The following is a 17,934-nucleotide window of genomic DNA, read 5'->3' as shown; positions in this document are numbered from 1 at the left end:
AAATGGGTTTAGATTTTATTTTCATTTTTGTAAATAGGAAACACCTTAGTTGTTCATTTTAAGAGACCTGTCTTATTTTCTCTTGCATATTTAGTATTCCTCTTTAATAAAGAAAAAATACTTCTTATCCTATTACTCGATTGATCGATGAAGTAATCGGTAGAATACTTGATGACTAAAATAATCGATAGCTGCAGCCCTAATGTGGATATTTCTGAAACCAAAACAATAGTCTGTCGTCTAAGGACATATGAAGTTTAGCATTTTCAGAATTGCAATTGTACCCATAAATGTTAACCAAATTAAAGATCTGATCATTCAGACGTAAAAGTAAACATAAAAAGTGTCCCAGAGGATCTGAAAAAGCCTCTAGGATATTTCTAGAAAAAGTGTTCTTTAATATAGTGACCCCTGCTGACCTCTCAGAAACATGAGCAAACCATAGATCATTATTCCACTGGGACCTCCATAACTTTATATCATTACTAACAGAATGCGATTCTTGAAAGAAAATAAAATCAGTTTTGAGTTGTTTCACAAATAAGAATAAAGCTTTCCTTTTAACAGAATCTTTTAACCCCCTGGTATTAAGTGAAATAATCAATAAAGACATAGAACAAAAGCAAACAATGCAGTGAAAAAGAGAAAAATAGCGAGGAAAAAACCACAAGCAAATACGTAGCTCTTCTGAGCTGCATCACTTACTACAAGGAACAAACACACAAGCCCTTAAATTAAAGTGTCCTGAGTCAGTAGTCTCAAAGTAATAATGTTGCTCTCAGCAGCAAAGGAATACAGTGTATAAATTATATATATTTATTCAATATTTATTCAATAGCTTCTAGGTCATGTGACCCTATGACCCCAAAACTAGTACCAAAATAACCTACTTGGTCATCTATCTATCTATCTATCTTATAATAATTAAGACAGACATAGATAGATAGACAGACAGACAGACAGATAGACAGACAGATAGACAGATAGATAGTGGAAGGAATGGTGATTTTTAAATAAAAAAAATAAATAATTACAAATTATTTCACATGATACATAATTAATACTAGCTATTAATTAAATTATTATTAATAAATTAGAATGGACAGACAGATGTTAATGGCCTGCGCACGTACATTTTTATCATTGTTTTCCAAAACACCGTCCAGCCTCCAATTCCACCGTCTGGAATAGGACTCCATCTCCCCATCCGCTGTTCAGCCCTTCAACCGACTTCTCCAGCGCCACCACACGGACATCTACTCCATACAACTTCTCTTCCATCTCTGTCATTTTAGCAAAACCATATCAACTTTCTTATTCAAATCGAATATTCAGATCTTATTCAAAACCTTCAGTGTTTCCACTCAGCAGCTTTTCAGTGTTATCACTTCTCTCGTGTATCACTTGTGATAAGGCCCTGACCATGTCCAAATCTGGGCTGGACCTGAAAGAAGCAGGACTTTTCTTTTTAGCCGCAGGAGACTCAATTGGAGACACCGACAAATCCGAGGACTCCTTCTCATCCAGGTTTATATCCATGTGTCCACCTTCAGCAGACTGGCCGTAGGCGTGGTCACTGCTAAACGCCGCGGTGTTAGCAGGATTATCCTGACTGAAGGATGGATTTAAATGACGATTTCTTTTCCTTTTCGGTTATATTGAAGATATACTGTAAATATAAAGACGCGTCAGCTCCAGCAGCCATCTTGATCCGGGATTTGAGCATTTCTGACGTCACCGAAGGTGATGACGGAGAGAAGGAGCTTCAGAGTTGACTTTTTTTTTACTGAAGGCTGTTTAACCTAGTTTAGCGGTTTATCGAGTGAACCGTGCTACGATGCTACATTTAATAAGTTTAACTGGTGCGGGAATTTATTATTTTATGAAGAAGCGAAGAGATGGAGAGAAAACAGCGGAGCACACGGACACACCGGACCCCGAGGGTAGGACATCTCTCTCTCTCTCTCTCTCTCTCTCTCTCTCACACACACACACACACACACACACTGCTGAGTTCTGTCCGTTTTTAACACACCACGTTAGTAAAAGTGTTCCAGTCCTCGATGAGCCGAGTGCATGTAAGACTCTAAGCAGTAATGAGTGTATATCATGGAGACCGCGATGTTCTGCTTGTTTGTATTTAGACCCAGTACAGACGGGCTCTTTGCTGGATCCAGGCTTGAAGTGTGGGGATGAAACACAGACGGACAGCGCTGTTCCTCAGGTACTGACCAAACCACCATCACATCCATCTCCACTTCTACACCTCAGTAAAACACTCCGTTATGGTCAGTTCAGGGACTCCAGCAGGCGATAGCTATTAGCTAGGTAGCTACATTAGCTTAGCTGTTAGCCTGGATTAGCGTTTATGTGCAGTATGTAACGAGACTCATTATCACCAGAAACAAACAGTTTTTAATCAAATGTTTGTTATCATTTATTTTTAAAAGAAAAAAAAGTTAAAAAGTTATTTGTAGTTCTTGCCAGCTGTATAAACTAGCAGACTGTTAGAGAGAGAGAGAGAGAGAGAGAGAAAGAGAGAGAGAGAGAGGTTTAATGTTAATGTTTAATGTTAAGAAAATTCCTTTTTTTCTTCATTTCTACAATATATTATCAGCATTTCTACACAGTGTCATAATGAACATGGATCTAGCTCATATTCAGTAAGCTGGAGAAACAGAAATAATCATAGTGTAGAAATAATTGTACATGTGCTGATAATAATAAACATGAGCTTCCCAACACAGTCCTGTATTTCTGTTTAATAAAATACTCAATTATCTAATGAACAATTTTACATTAGCATACTGTATCCTGTTTTTAGAAAATTTATATATAAATATTTCTGTGTCTTGGTAAAAAACAAATGTTTCCATAAATATTCAGAATTTGTCATTACATCTTTTCAGAACATTTGATCATCTTTTCATCTGGTGTGTTCATTGTGTTCTGTTTCCCTGAGTTCTTTGTCAATCCTCAAAATGTCTGAAGGTGTGTGTAAAAGTAGATGATAAACATTACAGGGGTCTGTGAGCGAGGCTGAGGAGAAGAGTCAGAAGGGGGAGGTGTCCGGTTCTCTGCTGGACAGTGAGAGGTCCATCCTGGAGGAGCGAGTGAGGGAGGTGGAGGAAGTGCTGTGTGAGGCAGAGCGAGAGAGTGAGAGAAAACACAAGGTGAGAGAGAAAAGACTCACAGTGACAGGACTTTTTAAAATAACATGAGGAAGAAATAAATCCTTTATATAACGCTCCCATGTCCGGTCTTGGTGTGTGATGCGTGTGCACGATTCGTCTGTACAACACCAGAAAGGGGCGGAGCCTCTGTCAGTTATATTGGAATGAAATTTAAACTGGTTTATTGGGTTCATTTGAGTTTATCAAAGAGAGAGAGAGTAATAGCTGGATTTTGGGCTGATTTTTCCCCGTATCAGATGTGATAGTCTCCTCTTGTTCTCAGTGGAGGAACAGCCTCTCTGATGGCTCAGCACAGTTCGGCCCTTGCTGTTTTTAAGACCGTCTTGTCCTTGAGTCTCAGGACTTCAGCAGCGGCCGCACCTTTGCAGTAATCTATGGCTTCTGGTTGCAGCATGTGGTGATGGTCTTGGAGACGATCACATCATCAATGCACTTGTCAATGTAGCTGGTCATTGATGCCATGTACTTGTCCAAGGTGATAGAGTCACCCTTGGTTGCATCCTACCTGAACATGTTCCAGTCAGTGCACTGGAAACAGTCCTGAAGAGCGGAGATAGCTCCTGCTGGCCAGGTTTTCACCTGTTTCAGAACCGGTTTAGAGTGACTGACGAGCGGTCTGTATGCTGGAATTAGAATGACAGGGATGTGGTCCGAGTAGCCGAGGTGGGGGTTGGACTCCACATGGTATGCTCCGGGAAAGTTTGTGTAAACGAGATCCAGCCCCTCTCGTTGAACAGTCCGCATGCTAATGGAATTTAGGGTGCAATGATTTGAGATTTTCATGGTTGAAATCTCTGGCTATAATAAACAGTCCAGCGGGGTGAGCATTCTGAAGATCGCTAATAGCCCCATAAAGTTCACATAGAGCCTACGTAGGATTAGCGTGGTAAATTCCTGAGGTAAATAAAACTGTCATGAACTCCACAAGCAATGTACAGTAACTAGAAACAAGCTCATAGTTCTAGTACCATTCGGTGTTGATGTAAACACACACACACCGCCACCGCGAGTCTTATCACACAGAGCTGCATTTCTGTTAGCACCAAACGAGGTGAGGACGAAGCTTCTCCAGCACATCGTCATGCCGGTTGGTTGTTGCATGATTTCTGTACTATAATAGTGTCTGGCATGAACACCGCTGTCTCTGGTGTCCGTATACCCTCGAAAAAAATCGGGATAAAGACGTGAGAATAGCACTGTTTTGGATCTGGAGTGACCGCTGTGTGATACTGCTGCGCCATTATCTTGGATCTCTGTAAACAGAGGGAACAAGCTGAGAGTTGTTTACTTTCCAGGTCACTCTGGCTGAATCTGAGGAGAAACACAAGCAGGCGACGGAGTCCGTTGAACAGATGCAGAAGCAGGATGCTGACCTGAAGTCCCAGATAGACACACTGAAGAACACAGTGCAGCAGTTGGGCCACCTGCTCACTCAAAAACACACAGAGTGCACTGACACAACAAGGGTAAGTGAGGAAATCCTTTATTCATTAGCAGTTCCTTCAGAAATAAGGTAACTTCACAGGCTTTCTGTACAAAATTCACTTTAATTTAAGATGCTAGTTTTGATATTGACTGTTGAAGTTATATTTGTGAACATGAAGTAAGGTTTGAACTTCTTTTCACCGTGGCTGTGTTTTAGTTGTACGAGACAGAGCTAAACCTTCGCAAGCATGTGCAGTCCGAGTACAAACAGAAGAAGGAGAAGTTTAATCAGGAAACCAGATCTCTGAGGGTAAACTTTTCTCCTCAACCTTTCCTGGGTTTGTTAGTGTCCAGTGTTTTTTAGTCCTGTTTTTGAGGGCGTTTTGGTTTTGTTGCATGTCCAGGTTGCTCTGATTGAAGCTGAGTGGAAATACGAGCAGGCGATGGAGTCCAATGCTCAGCTGGAGAACTCCAGCCTGAAGGTGAGTTTTACTTATTATGAGTCCAGTACATCATAATCTACTCTGAGGATTACTGCATACTGAGCACTTCCTCCATTTTTAACATCATATCTGAGCTTCTGTTTTTTAAAGACGTTAGCTCACAAATTCAGCTAGATAATGTGGGACATGGGGGAAACAGAAACCCTGTTATTCAGTGATGGAGCTCTGATGTCTAATCTATTTTCTCTCTGCTTGTCACTGCTTATACAAGCAAGCTGTACTTAACCATCAAGCAGTGTTAAGTTGGTTGGATTGGGTTAATTGTTTCATGTTTCGATGATTTTTTAAAACTGGAAATAGGATTTGTTTCGATACTAGTTCTCATTTAGACCCTGGATCTTATATTAAACTTATTTAAGGGTTAACTTTTAACGTTACTTACTTTAGTCCATGTGGTGCAAGTCCCCATTTTCTGCTTCACCAGAGTTCACAGTACTTTGTAGTTCCTACTTTCTAACTGACGATGAAACCTCTCCATGGCTGTGTTTTAGGAGTGTGAGAGAGAGAAGGAGGCTCACAGTGTCCTGAAGGTCGATCAGATGACTTCAACACATCACGAGGAGTTACTACAGGTACGTGTTTCATCTCAAGACTGCTTAAGTGTGAGTGTGTGTGAGTATGTTGAGTGTGTGAGTGTGTGTGTAGTTCTTTTTATTCCAAATAAGAGACAGAAGATGTGAAGCAGTAAATAAAGCTCTGTTTGTTGAATTTTCAGGGCATTCAGGCTAAAGCTACAGAGCTTTACAGGGAGTCCCACGATCACCTGAAGAGCGATGAGTTGAAGAACGAGGTGAACAAACTGCGAGAGTCAGTGCAGCAGCTGGAGAGAGAGCTCTCTGAGTCATGCAGGAAATGTGAAGAGATAAAGAGAGTAAGCATTAAAAAGTTTGCATTGAACAGTTCGTTTTGAATGAATGAACATCTGTAAGATGCTGGGTGTCTTTTTTATGAAAGGAAGTGACATATTGTAGATGAGTTTATTGTAGGACATTGTAGAAATATTAAGCAGTCAAGTTTAAACCTTCTTGACCTGTTTTTTATGGGAGGAGGATCACAGTATCCAGATGCTTCCGTGCAGAAAGATGATGGAAGTGTTAGAACAGTTCAGTGAGTTAATAAATGTCTCCATGGCTGGATTTTAGGAGTGTGAGAGAGACCAGGAGCATCACAGTGTCCTGAAGTGTGATCAGATGACTTCAACACACCTCTTGGAGTTAGTACAGGTAAGTTTTATCTTCTCATGTTACCATGACTACTAGTGTGAGTTAGAGCTGGGCGATTTGTCCTATAAATTGAATCTCCGATTTTTTAAAAGAAAATTCAATTTTCGATTTTAAAACGATTATTTTTCTTTAAAAATTTAATAAAACACTAGAGACTACAGAATAGATTTTTTTAATTTGAGTATAAACAGTATAACCGAACATATGAACTGATTATTTGGACTAAAAGTGCAAACTTACTTTCACTCACAAGTTTTGTTTTTTTTTATTTTAGAAAAACAATAATAATTACAACATAAAGACCTTTTTGGGGATTTACCAGTCTTTACAAGTTCTAATTATTCTAGTAAAATAAAGTAATATAACAAAATATAAGGGATTTGTAAAGTGCAAACTGCAGACTTAAATCACTTTTCAACTAACACGCTAAATAACATCAACACACAACTAACACGCTAAATAACATCAACACGCAACTAACACTCTAAATAACATCAACACGCAACTAACACTCTAAATAACATCAACACGCAACTAACACTCTAAATAACATCAACACGCAACTAACACTCTAAATAACATCAACACAAACGAACACGCTAAATAAAATCAACACAAACGAACACGCTAAATAAAATCAACATGCAACAAACACGCTAAATAACAACACGCACGAACACGCTAAATAACATCAACACGCACGAACACACTAAATAACATCAACACGCAACAAACACGCTAAATAACATCAACATGCAACAAACACGCTAAATAACATCAACACGCAACAAACACGCTAAATAACATCAACACGCAACAAACACGCTAAATAACATCAACATGCAACACGCTAAATAACATCAACACGCAACTAACACGCTAAATAACATCAACACGCAACTAACACGCTAAATAACATCAACACGCACGAACACGCTAAATAACATGAACACGCTGAATAACATCAACACGCAACTAACACGCTAAATAACATCAACACGCAACAAACACGGTAAATAACATCAACACGCAACAAACACGCTAAATAACATCAACACGCAACTAACACGCTAAATAACATCAACACGCAACAAACGCTAAATAACATCAACACGCAACAAACGCTAAATAACATCAACACGCAACGAACACGCTAAATAACATCAACACACAACACGCTAAATAACATCAACACGCAACTAACACGCTAAATAACATCAACACGCAACTAACACGCTAAATAACATCAACACGCAACAAACGCTAAATAACATCAACACGCAACAAACGCTAAATAACATCAACACGCAACGAACATGCTAAATAACATCAACACGCAACGAACACGCTAAATAACATCATGCAACAAACACGCTAAATAACATCAACACACAACACGCTAAATAACAAACACGCAACTAACACGCTAAATAACATCAACACGCAACTAACACGCTAAATAACATCAACACGCAACTAACATGCTAAATAACATCAACACGCACGAACACGCTAAATAACATCAACACGCAACAAACACGCTAAATAACATCAACACGCAACAAACACGCTAAATAACATCAACATGCAACACGCTAAATAACATCAACACGCAACAAACGCTAAATAACATCAACACGCAACGAACACGCTAAATAACATCAACACGCAACGAACACGCTAAATAACATCAACACGCAACGAACACGCTAAATAACATCAACACGCAACAAACACGCTAAATAACATCAACACGCAACAAACGCTAAATAACATCAACACGCAACAAACACGCTAAATAACATCAACACGCAACAAACACGCTAAATAACATCAACACGCAACAAACGCTAAATAACATCAACACGCAACAAACGCTAAATAACATCAACACGCAACAAACACGCTAAATAACATCAACACGCAACAAACACGCTAAATAACATCAACATGCAACACGCTAAATAACATCAACACGCAACTAACACGCTAAATAACATCAACACGCAACTAACACGCTAAATAACATCAACACGCACGAACACGCTAAATAACATGAACACGCTGAATAACATCAACACGCAACTAACACGCTAAATAACATCAACACGCAACAAACACGGTAAATAACATCAACACGCAACAAACACGCTAAATAACATCAACACGCAACTAACACGCTAAATAACATCAACACGCAACAAACGCTAAATAACATCAACACGCAACAAACGCTAAATAACATCAACACGCAACGAACACGCTAAATAACATCAACACACAACACGCTAAATAACATCAACACGCAACTAACACGCTAAATAACATCAACACGCAACTAACACGCTAAATAACATCAACACGCAACAAACGCTAAATAACATCAACACGCAACAAACGCTAAATAACATCAACATGCAACGAACACGCTAAATAACATCAACATGCAACGAACACGCTAAATAACATCATGCAACAAACACGCTAAATAACATCAACACACAACACGCTAAATAACATCAACACGCAACTAACACGCTAAATAACATCAACACGCAACTAACACGCTAAATAACATCAACACGCAACTAACATGCTAAATAACATCAACACGCACGAACACGCTAAATAACATCAACACGCAACAAACGCTAAATAACATCAACACGCACGAACACGCTAAATAACATCAACACGCAACAAACACGCTAAATAACATCAACATGCAACACGCTAAATAACATCAACACGCAACAAACGCTAAATAACATCAACACGCAACGAACACGCTAAATAACATCAACACGCAACGAACACGCTAAATAACATCAACACGCAACAAACACGCTAAATAACATCAACACGCAACAAACGCTAAATAACATCAACACGCAACAAACACGCTAAATAACATCAACACGCAACAAACACGCTAAATAACATCAACACGCAACAAACGCTAAATAACATCAACACGCAACAAACGCTAAATAACATCAACACGCAACAAACACGCTAAATAACATCAACACGCAACAAACACGCTAAATAACATCAACACGCAACAAACACGCTAAATAACATCAACACGCAACAAACACGCTAAATAACATCAACACGCAACAAACACGCTAAATAACATCAACACGCAACAAACACGCTAAATAACATCAACACGCAACAAACACGCTAAATAACATCAACACGCAACAAACACGCTAAATAACATCAACACGCAACAAACACGCTAAATAACATCAACACGCAACTAACACGCTAAATAACATCAACACGCAACTAACACGCTAAATAACATCAACACGCAACTAACACGCTAAATAACATCAACACGCAACTAACACGCTAAATAACATCAACACGCAACTAACACGCTAAATAACATCAACCCGCAACTAACACGCTAAATAACATCAACCCGCAACTAACACGCTAAATAACATCAACCCGCAACTAACACGCTAAATAACATCAACACGCAACTAACACGCTAAATAACATCAACACGCAACTAACACGCTAAATAACATCAACACGCAACTAACACGCTAAATAACATCAACACGCAACTAACACGCTAAATAACATCAACACGCAACTAACACGCTAAATAACATCAACACGCAATGAACACGCTAAATAACATCAACACGCTACTAACACGCTAAATAACATCAACACGCAACTAACACGCTAAATAACATCAACACGCACGAACACGCTAAATAACATCAACACGCACGAACACGCTAAATAACATCAACACGCAACGAACACGCTAAATAACATCAACACGCAACAAACACGCTAAATAACATCAACACGCAACAAACACGCTAAATAACATCAACACCCAACGAACGCTAAATAACCAACACGCAACGAACACGCTAAATAACATCAACACGCAACGAACACGCTAAATAACATCAACACGCAACGAACACGCTAAATAACATCAACACGCAACGAACACGCTAAATAACATCAACACGCAACGAACACGCTAAATAACATCAACACGCAACGAACACGCTAAATAACATCAACACGCAACGAACACGCTAAATAACATCAACACGCAACATATACGCTAAATAACATCATGCAACAAACACGCTAAATAACATCAACACACAACACGCTAAATAACATCAACACGCAACTAACACGCTAAATAACATCAACACGCACGAACACGCTAAATAACATCAACACGCACGAACACGCTAAATAACATCAACACGCAACTAACACGCTAAATAACATCATGCAACTAACACGCTAAATAACATCAACACACAACACGCTAAATAACACCAACACGCAACTAACACGCTAAATAACACCAACACGCAACTAACACGCTAAATAACATCAACACGCAACTAACACGCTAAATAACATCAACACGCAACTAACACGCTAAATAACATCAACACGCAACGAACGCTAAATAACATCAACACGCAACGAACGCTAAATAACATCAACACGCAACGAACGCTAAATAACATCAACACGCAACGAACGCTAAATAACATCAACACGCAACGAACGCTAAATAACATCAACACGCAACAAACGCTAAATAACCAACACGCAACGAACACGCTAAATAACATCAACACGCAACGAACACGCTAAATAACATCATGCAACAAACACGCTAAATAACATCAACACACAACAAACGCTAAATAACATCAACACGCAACGAACACGCTAAATAACATCATGCAACGAACACGCTAAATAACATCAACACGCAATGAACACGCTAAATAACATCAACACGCTACTAACACGCTAAATAACATCAACACGCAACTAACACGCTAAATAACATCAACACGCAACAAACGCTAAATAACATCAACATGCAACGAACACGCTAAATAACATCAACATGCAACGAACACGCTAAATAACATCAACACTCAACAAACGCTAAATAACATCAACACGCAATTAACACGCTAAATAAAATCAAACAGGAGCCAGACCACATTTTACATCTGTGTATACGGCCCAATCAGGGGCGAGTCTAGGATTTTCATTTAAGGGGGGCTCAGCCCCCAGTGAGGGTATAATAGTAAAATATGTAAGTAAGTAAGTAAGTAGGTAAAAAAATAACATAACATAACATAAAATTAAGGTTTGACTAACAGGGTAGGATGGTAAACCTATTGCAGCATTTCACTGTATTGCATAGATGTGTATAATATTTGAGAACTGAACAAGCCAAATACGAGTCTTCCTGATCACACACACACACACACACACATACACACACACACACACACACACACATACACACACATACACACACTTGTCCTCTGATCCTCGCTCTGCCACACCTCGGTCTGCGGATTGAAGAACACTGAAAGACGGGGAGGAAGTAATCAAGTAAATAACGAAGTAATCTATAATAACGATTAATCGCCCAGCTCGAGTGTGAGTGTGTGTGAGTGTGTGTGTGTGTGTGAGTGTGTGTGTGTGTGTGAGTGTGTGTGTGTGTGTGTGTGTGTGTGTGTGTTCAGGCTCTTGACAGATGAAGATCCTCAGTAGTGTCAGATTGTGTACATTGATGTAATTAATGGCAACCAGCTTTACGTTTTGAACTTGCAGGTGTCTCAGGCTGAAGCTGAGGAGAAATTTGAGTACACTGCTCAGCTGGAAAATGAGAACTCTGACCTGAAGTCCCAGGTGAACACACTGCAAGACACAGTGCAGGAGCTGAGCAGACTGCTCGCTGAGACACACAGGAAGTGTGAAAAGGCAAAAGAGGTAAAATCCTTACATTAACCAGGTCCTTTAGACACCATGTGAGGACTCATGGTCGTCATGAGTTACAACACAAGCTATACACCTGAACAAAATCTCAACTGTATTATTCATTTTAATTTTTTTAACTGGTTGTGTTTTAGGAGCATAAGGTAGCAGAGGACATCCTTCAGTTCGTGGAGACCAGGACCAGAAAACGGCAGAGATTTTTAATTCAGAAAAAAAAATCCATTCAGGTACGCTTCTTCTAAACAAATTACAACTGTGTGTGTGTGTGTGTGTGTGTGTGTGTGTGTGTGTGTGTGAATTGATTCCCCCAAAGTATCTGAATGTGTGTGTAGGAGTGAATAAAGACAAGAAGCTTTGAACCTTTCAGGAATCTCTGGATGAATGTGAAAGAAAATATACGGAGGAAATGAAGTCAAAAAATAATCTGGATTATCTTCTACCTCGCCGAACTAATCTAGCCCTCTCATTAAATCAAGACGCGAGAGCGTTGTCAAATGATCTCTCTGACATGCAGTGGACGTTAGAGCAGACAATGCAGGTGAGTGGAAAAAAAAGTCCTTACATTGACCAGTTCCTGTAGCGGTAATGTGAGAAGCGGTGATGTTCATGCTACAGGTTATTTGGGCTTGAGCAAAATAAAATTGTACTTTTCTTAAATAGAAGTGGTGCATGGTAGATGTGAACATTAAGCACATGAGTCTGAACCTCTTCTGCTTCATGGATGTGTTCTAGGAGTTAGAGCAAAAAACTCACCAGCTCGCGCAGATAGATTCCGACTGGAAATGTCTTAATGAAACTGTGATGAAGGTAAGCTTTATTTTTTATTTTTTTTAGAAAATTAAAAAAGCCTAAAATCCAGTCTGAGTGCTATTGCAAGCAGTGTCTTGAATTTGTATCTCTATATTTTAAATTCATTTGGTATTGAAGCTGTTTTAGTCGCCAGTTCTCCTTAAGAACTTTTTAAAATTGCCAGTTTTATCCGCATGGTACCAAGTCCTCAGTTTCTACTGAAGTAAAGGAGAATTTAGCAGTTTAGTACTGAAGATTCCTCTTCTGCTGCATTGCTGTGTTTTAGGATCATGAGGCTGAGTGTCTCGCTCACGGACTCCTGAAGGTGCAGTACAGTGAGATGAAGCAACAACACGACAAGTTAGAAGAGGTAAGTTTCGTCTCGTTAAGTCCTGAAAGCAGTTCTGTACTGTGTGTCAGTTATGGGTCAGAAAAGAGGATATGGAACCTTCAGGCATTTCACACGTTTATAATATAATGAATAATATTCAAGCCTGAAACTAGTTCTGTTCTTGTGAACTATGTGTGAGGACTCTTCATGTTCGTGCCCTAGGCCTTTAATAATGAGTTATAATGAGTGGGTGCACATAATAAAAGGTGTTTTAGAAAAATAGCAGAAGAAATAAAAAATTAAATGCCACAGTGTCCTGAGGTTTGACCAGTAACAGAGCCTCCACTACAACACCTCTGAAAAATGTTATCATTGTCTAATGGTGAGTAACAGACTGGCTTGTAAAGCCAACGCAAAGGCTCACCCTGCCCTGACCACTACAACAATAAAGCCACTGGGCTGATCGAATATTCTTGTTCACTCAGAAATGTCTGAGCTGGTATCTGGGAAGGGAGTGGGGAAAAACCACAGTGAGACAGTGACTGAATAGCAAAAGACTAAAATTTACTGAGGGAGTATTTATACTGTAGAAAGGTGTAGTATTCAGTGTTATCTACATGCAGCATTGATAAACAGAGACATTAGCAGAAACAGATGTGATGGTATCTACTGACGGTCTGATGAGTTTGTCATGGAGTGTCTGGTCTCGGCACATGTTTATCAGAACAAAACAGAAAGAATGTTTAGGACAAACAAAAATAAACGGTCATAAACGATTGGTATCACATGGCCAGGGTCTCAAGGATCCTGCCCTGTCTATATAGGCTTATTAGGGGACCATGGGGTAAAAGTAGGGGAAGTAGTTAGGAGTAGGGAGAGACGTTAGAATTTAATGACCACAGGGAAGGAGAGTAGGGAGAGAGTGTAGCGAAGTATGGAGAGCCATTAGGGTGTAACGATCAGAGAATGTTGGGGGAAAGTGGACCTGTGAAGAGGTCTTGATCTTCTTAGGGATGGATGAAATATAGGAGACAGGTTGTGCTTAAGTCCTCCATTTCTGTCTACCTTATTGTCCTCAAATGTGTGTCCTTTGTCCTTGAGATGAAGATACACTGCTGATTCTGTTCTTGAGGTATTGCTCCTTCTGTGTTGGTACATCTTCCTATGTAGTACTTGTTTTGTCTCTACAGACTAGACATATGAGTTCCTGTGAGAAGTGCATGGCGGTGCAGTAGTGCGTAGTTTATTTGTTTTGATATTTTATCTTTAAACATTGCAAATAGTCTGTAAGTATGAAGTTCATTAATTTGATGGTAATAAGTCTATTTAGCTGCCACTGCTTTTTTCACCTAGTAGATGAGCTACAGAAACAGACTGCCTATTATATTACAACCTTACAAAATATTACTTATTAGGTCCCCATGATGCACAAATCCAGGGTTGCCAGTGTTTTTACTCCAAATTGGGATACTTCTATGAACATGTTTTTCAAGTGCAGACTGAGAATTTGATGTGTTTTAGGATCCATGTTTCATATGCAGAAAGCATTATGGAAGTGTTTAATTGTACATGTGTTCACTGATTATAAATGTTTTTTATTTTCTCAACTGCTGTGTTTTAGGATAATGAGCGATTGAGGGAGGCTTACAGCACCCTGGAGTCACAGTATGAAGAATTAAAACACCACCATGGGTCACAAATGGTACGCTTTTACTCTCAGAAAGCCATAAATGTTTGTCTACTGCTAATTGCAAATTATATTTAGGCTAAAATGAAGTTTCTATTTGACCAAAATTCACTTTACTTGGCAGTGAAACAGCCAGTTTAGCAGTAAATTTAAAGGTCTTCTGCTCCATGGTTATGTTTTAGGAGTGTGAGCGAGAGCAGGAGGCTCACCATGTACAGAATGTGCAGTGCCATGAGATGAAGGAATCTTCATCACACACTGAGGAGTCAGTAAGGGTAAGTTCATCTCCTTATATAACCATGACTGTGTGTAGGTTGTTGTTCAGTCATGTTGTTACGATATTTGGTCCTTTGTCCCTAACATTCAGTTTGTTCTGATAATTGATGAGTCGAGTTCTCAGCAGTGTGTGTGTTTAAATAAGTAAAGTTGGTTGTCTGACCTGATGTCCCAGGTGGACAGACAGCAAAGCTCAGTGCAGCAGGCGGAGGAAAAGCTCACCGCGATACGGAGGAAGTGTGGTGAGATAAAGAGGGTGAGTGAGTGCAGAAATTCTTTAATCACTTCTTTTAGAAATAACATAAGGACCTTTGTGCTGTGTGATGAGTGAAACCACAGGCTGTATAAACTTAAACTAATGAAAAGGTCTGTTTAGAGTTTAAGATGTGGGTTCCTTTTTTCTGTCAGTGTAAGACTGTAAGTATCCCCTTGTAGAGATAAAAATGATTCAATCCGTTGTGAACCTCTTCTGCTTCATGGCTGTGTTTTAGGAGAGGAAGAGAGAGCGGGAGGATTACAATCTCCTGAAGGCGCGGTGCCAACAGATGGAGGAAACTTTACAAGAGTATGAAGAGTTACTAAAGGTAAGGTTTTCTTATCATGTCTGCTGAAGTACACTGTTAGCTGTGCGTCAGAAAAGTACATTTAAAGGTGAAGTACCTCTGGCCATTTCTCACATGAATATTTAAAAGCAAACATTTAAGCTTCACTATGACCATCTTACTATATTAAATCGGTGTTTTTTCTCACAGACCCACTGTACAGATCTTGGATCCAAAGGCACTACGGATCCCTGAAGCACAAGTGACTGTCGAGGGCCGTGTTTAACATCTGGATAAACAAAGTCATATGATGACAGTGTAATAGTACTTACTATACAGGTACATCTCAAAAAATTAGAATATCATGAAAAAGGTCAATATTTTTTGTCACTCGGCTCAGAAAGTGAACCCCATATATTATATAGATTCATTACACATAGAGTGAAATATTTCAAGCCTTTATTTCTTGAAATTGTGATGATTATGGCTTACAGATAAGGAAAACCCCAAAATTCTGTCTCAGAAAATTAGAATATTACATAAGATCAATACAAAAAGGATATTTCCAACAGAAATGTCAGGCTTCTGAAAAGTATGTTCATTTCTATGCCCTCAATACTTGGTTGGGCCTTTTTCATGAATTACTGCATCAATGTGACGTGGCATGGAGGCAATCAGCCTGTGGCACTGCTCAGGTGTAATGGAAGCCCAGGTTGCTTTGATAGCGGCCTTCAGGTCATCTGCATTGTTGGGTCTGGTGTCTTTCATCTTCCTCTTGACAATAACCCATAGATTCTCTATGGGGTTCAGGTCAGGCGAGTTTGCTGGCCAATCAAGCACAGTAACACCATGGTCATTGAACCAGCTTTTGGTACCTTTGGCAGTGTGGGCAGGTGCCAAGTCCTGCTGGAAAATGAAATCAGTATCTCCATAAAGCTTGTCAGCAGAAGGAAGCATCAAGTGCTCTAAAATTTCCTGGTAGATGGCTGCGTTGACTGTGGACTTCAGAAAACACAGTGGACCAACACCAGCAGATGACATGGCAGCCCAAATCATCACTGACTGTGGACACTTCACACTGGACTTCAAGCAACATGGATTCTGTGCCTCTCTAGTCTTCCTCCAGACTCTGGGACCTTGATTTCCAAATGAAATGCAAAACTTACTTTCATTTGAAAAGAGGACTTTGGACCTCTGACTTCTGACGTTGTCTCTGGTTCAGGAGTGGCTTGACACGAGGAATGCGACATTTGTAGGCCATGTCTAGGATTCGTCTGAAGCTCCTCCAAATTCTTGAATGGATTTTGCCTGACAATCCTCTCAAGGCTGTGGTTATCCCTTTTGCTGGTGCACCTTTTTCTACCACACTTTTTCCTTCCACTCAACTTTCTATGAATTTATGCTTGGATACAGCACTCTGTGAACAACCAGCTTCTTTAGCAATGACCTTTTGTGGCTTACCCTCCATGTGAAGGGTGTCAATGACTGTCTTCTGGACAGCTGTCAGGTCAGCAGTCTTCCCCATGATTGTGTAGCCTACTGACCCAGACTGAGAGACCATTTAAAAGCTCAGGAAACCTTTGCAGGTGTTTTGAGGTAATTAGCTGATTAGGGTGTGACACCATGACTTTCCAATATTGAACTTTTTCACAATATTCTAATTTTCCTTATCTGTAAGCCATAATCATCACAATTTCAAGAAATAAAGGCTTGAAATATTTCACTCTATGTGTAATGAATCTATATAATATATGGGTTTCACTTTCTGAACTGAGTGACAAAAAATATTGACCTTTTTCATGATATTCTAATTTTTTGAGATGTACCTGTAAATATTAATGTGGGTGGACAGAGCAGTCAGGTGTGGGTGAGTTTTGGGCTCCTGAGAGCTCGGCTGTAAGAGCCTGTAGCTCCAGGGTGGCCTGTAGCCTTCAGAGGGCACCTGAGCATCGGCTCAGGTCTTGGAGCAGCCCTTGGATAATCTCTGTTATTATATTGGTTATGAAACTTTGAGTTCTGAGGCTTGGGCTCTCCACTCTAGGGCCTCTTTGGCTGGAGGCCCAAAGAGCAGTCCAGGAACTCGGAGCAAACCCTCTACCAACCACACATGATGCTCTATAGTGTTATAGTGATGGACATGATCTACTTCT

The 17,934-nt window shown here is 39.7% G+C and overlaps 1 protein-coding gene across 2 annotated transcripts; it reads left to right on the top strand.

The window, feature by feature from the left end:
* The first annotated feature begins 1,246 nt into the window (after nt 1-1,246).
* On the top strand, nt 1,247-16,176 carry LOC131348261 (golgin subfamily A member 6-like protein 4). 2 transcript variants are annotated; one of them, XM_058383056.1, is made up of 19 exons: nt 1,248-1,943; nt 2,145-2,224; nt 3,024-3,173; nt 4,490-4,660; nt 4,837-4,929; nt 5,024-5,101; nt 5,614-5,694; nt 5,838-5,993; nt 6,265-6,345; nt 11,995-12,153; nt 12,294-12,386; nt 12,527-12,697; nt 12,892-12,966; nt 13,235-13,318; nt 14,901-14,981; nt 15,149-15,241; nt 15,418-15,498; nt 15,734-15,826; nt 15,995-16,176. In XM_058383056.1, the coding sequence occupies exons 1-19, from the start codon at nt 1,838-1,840 to the stop codon at nt 16,037-16,039; spliced, it is 1,971 nt and encodes a 656-aa protein (XP_058239039.1). In that variant the 5' UTR covers nt 1,248-1,837; the 3' UTR covers nt 16,040-16,176. The 2 variants fall into 2 exon arrangements, with proteins under 2 accessions (XP_058239040.1, XP_058239039.1); XM_058383057.1 differs by lacking the exon at nt 3,024-3,173 and having other exon boundaries at nt 1,247-1,943.
* Nucleotides 16,177-17,934: the final 1,758 nt, after the last annotated feature.

Source organism: Hemibagrus wyckioides, linkage group LG28 (assembly GCF_019097595.1).
Source record: "Hemibagrus wyckioides isolate EC202008001 linkage group LG28, SWU_Hwy_1.0, whole genome shotgun sequence".
Lineage (NCBI taxonomy): Eukaryota > Metazoa > Chordata > Actinopteri > Siluriformes > Bagridae > Hemibagrus > Hemibagrus wyckioides.
Note: the sequence above shows the minus strand (reverse complement) of the source record. Positions and strands in the feature narration are given on the sequence as shown.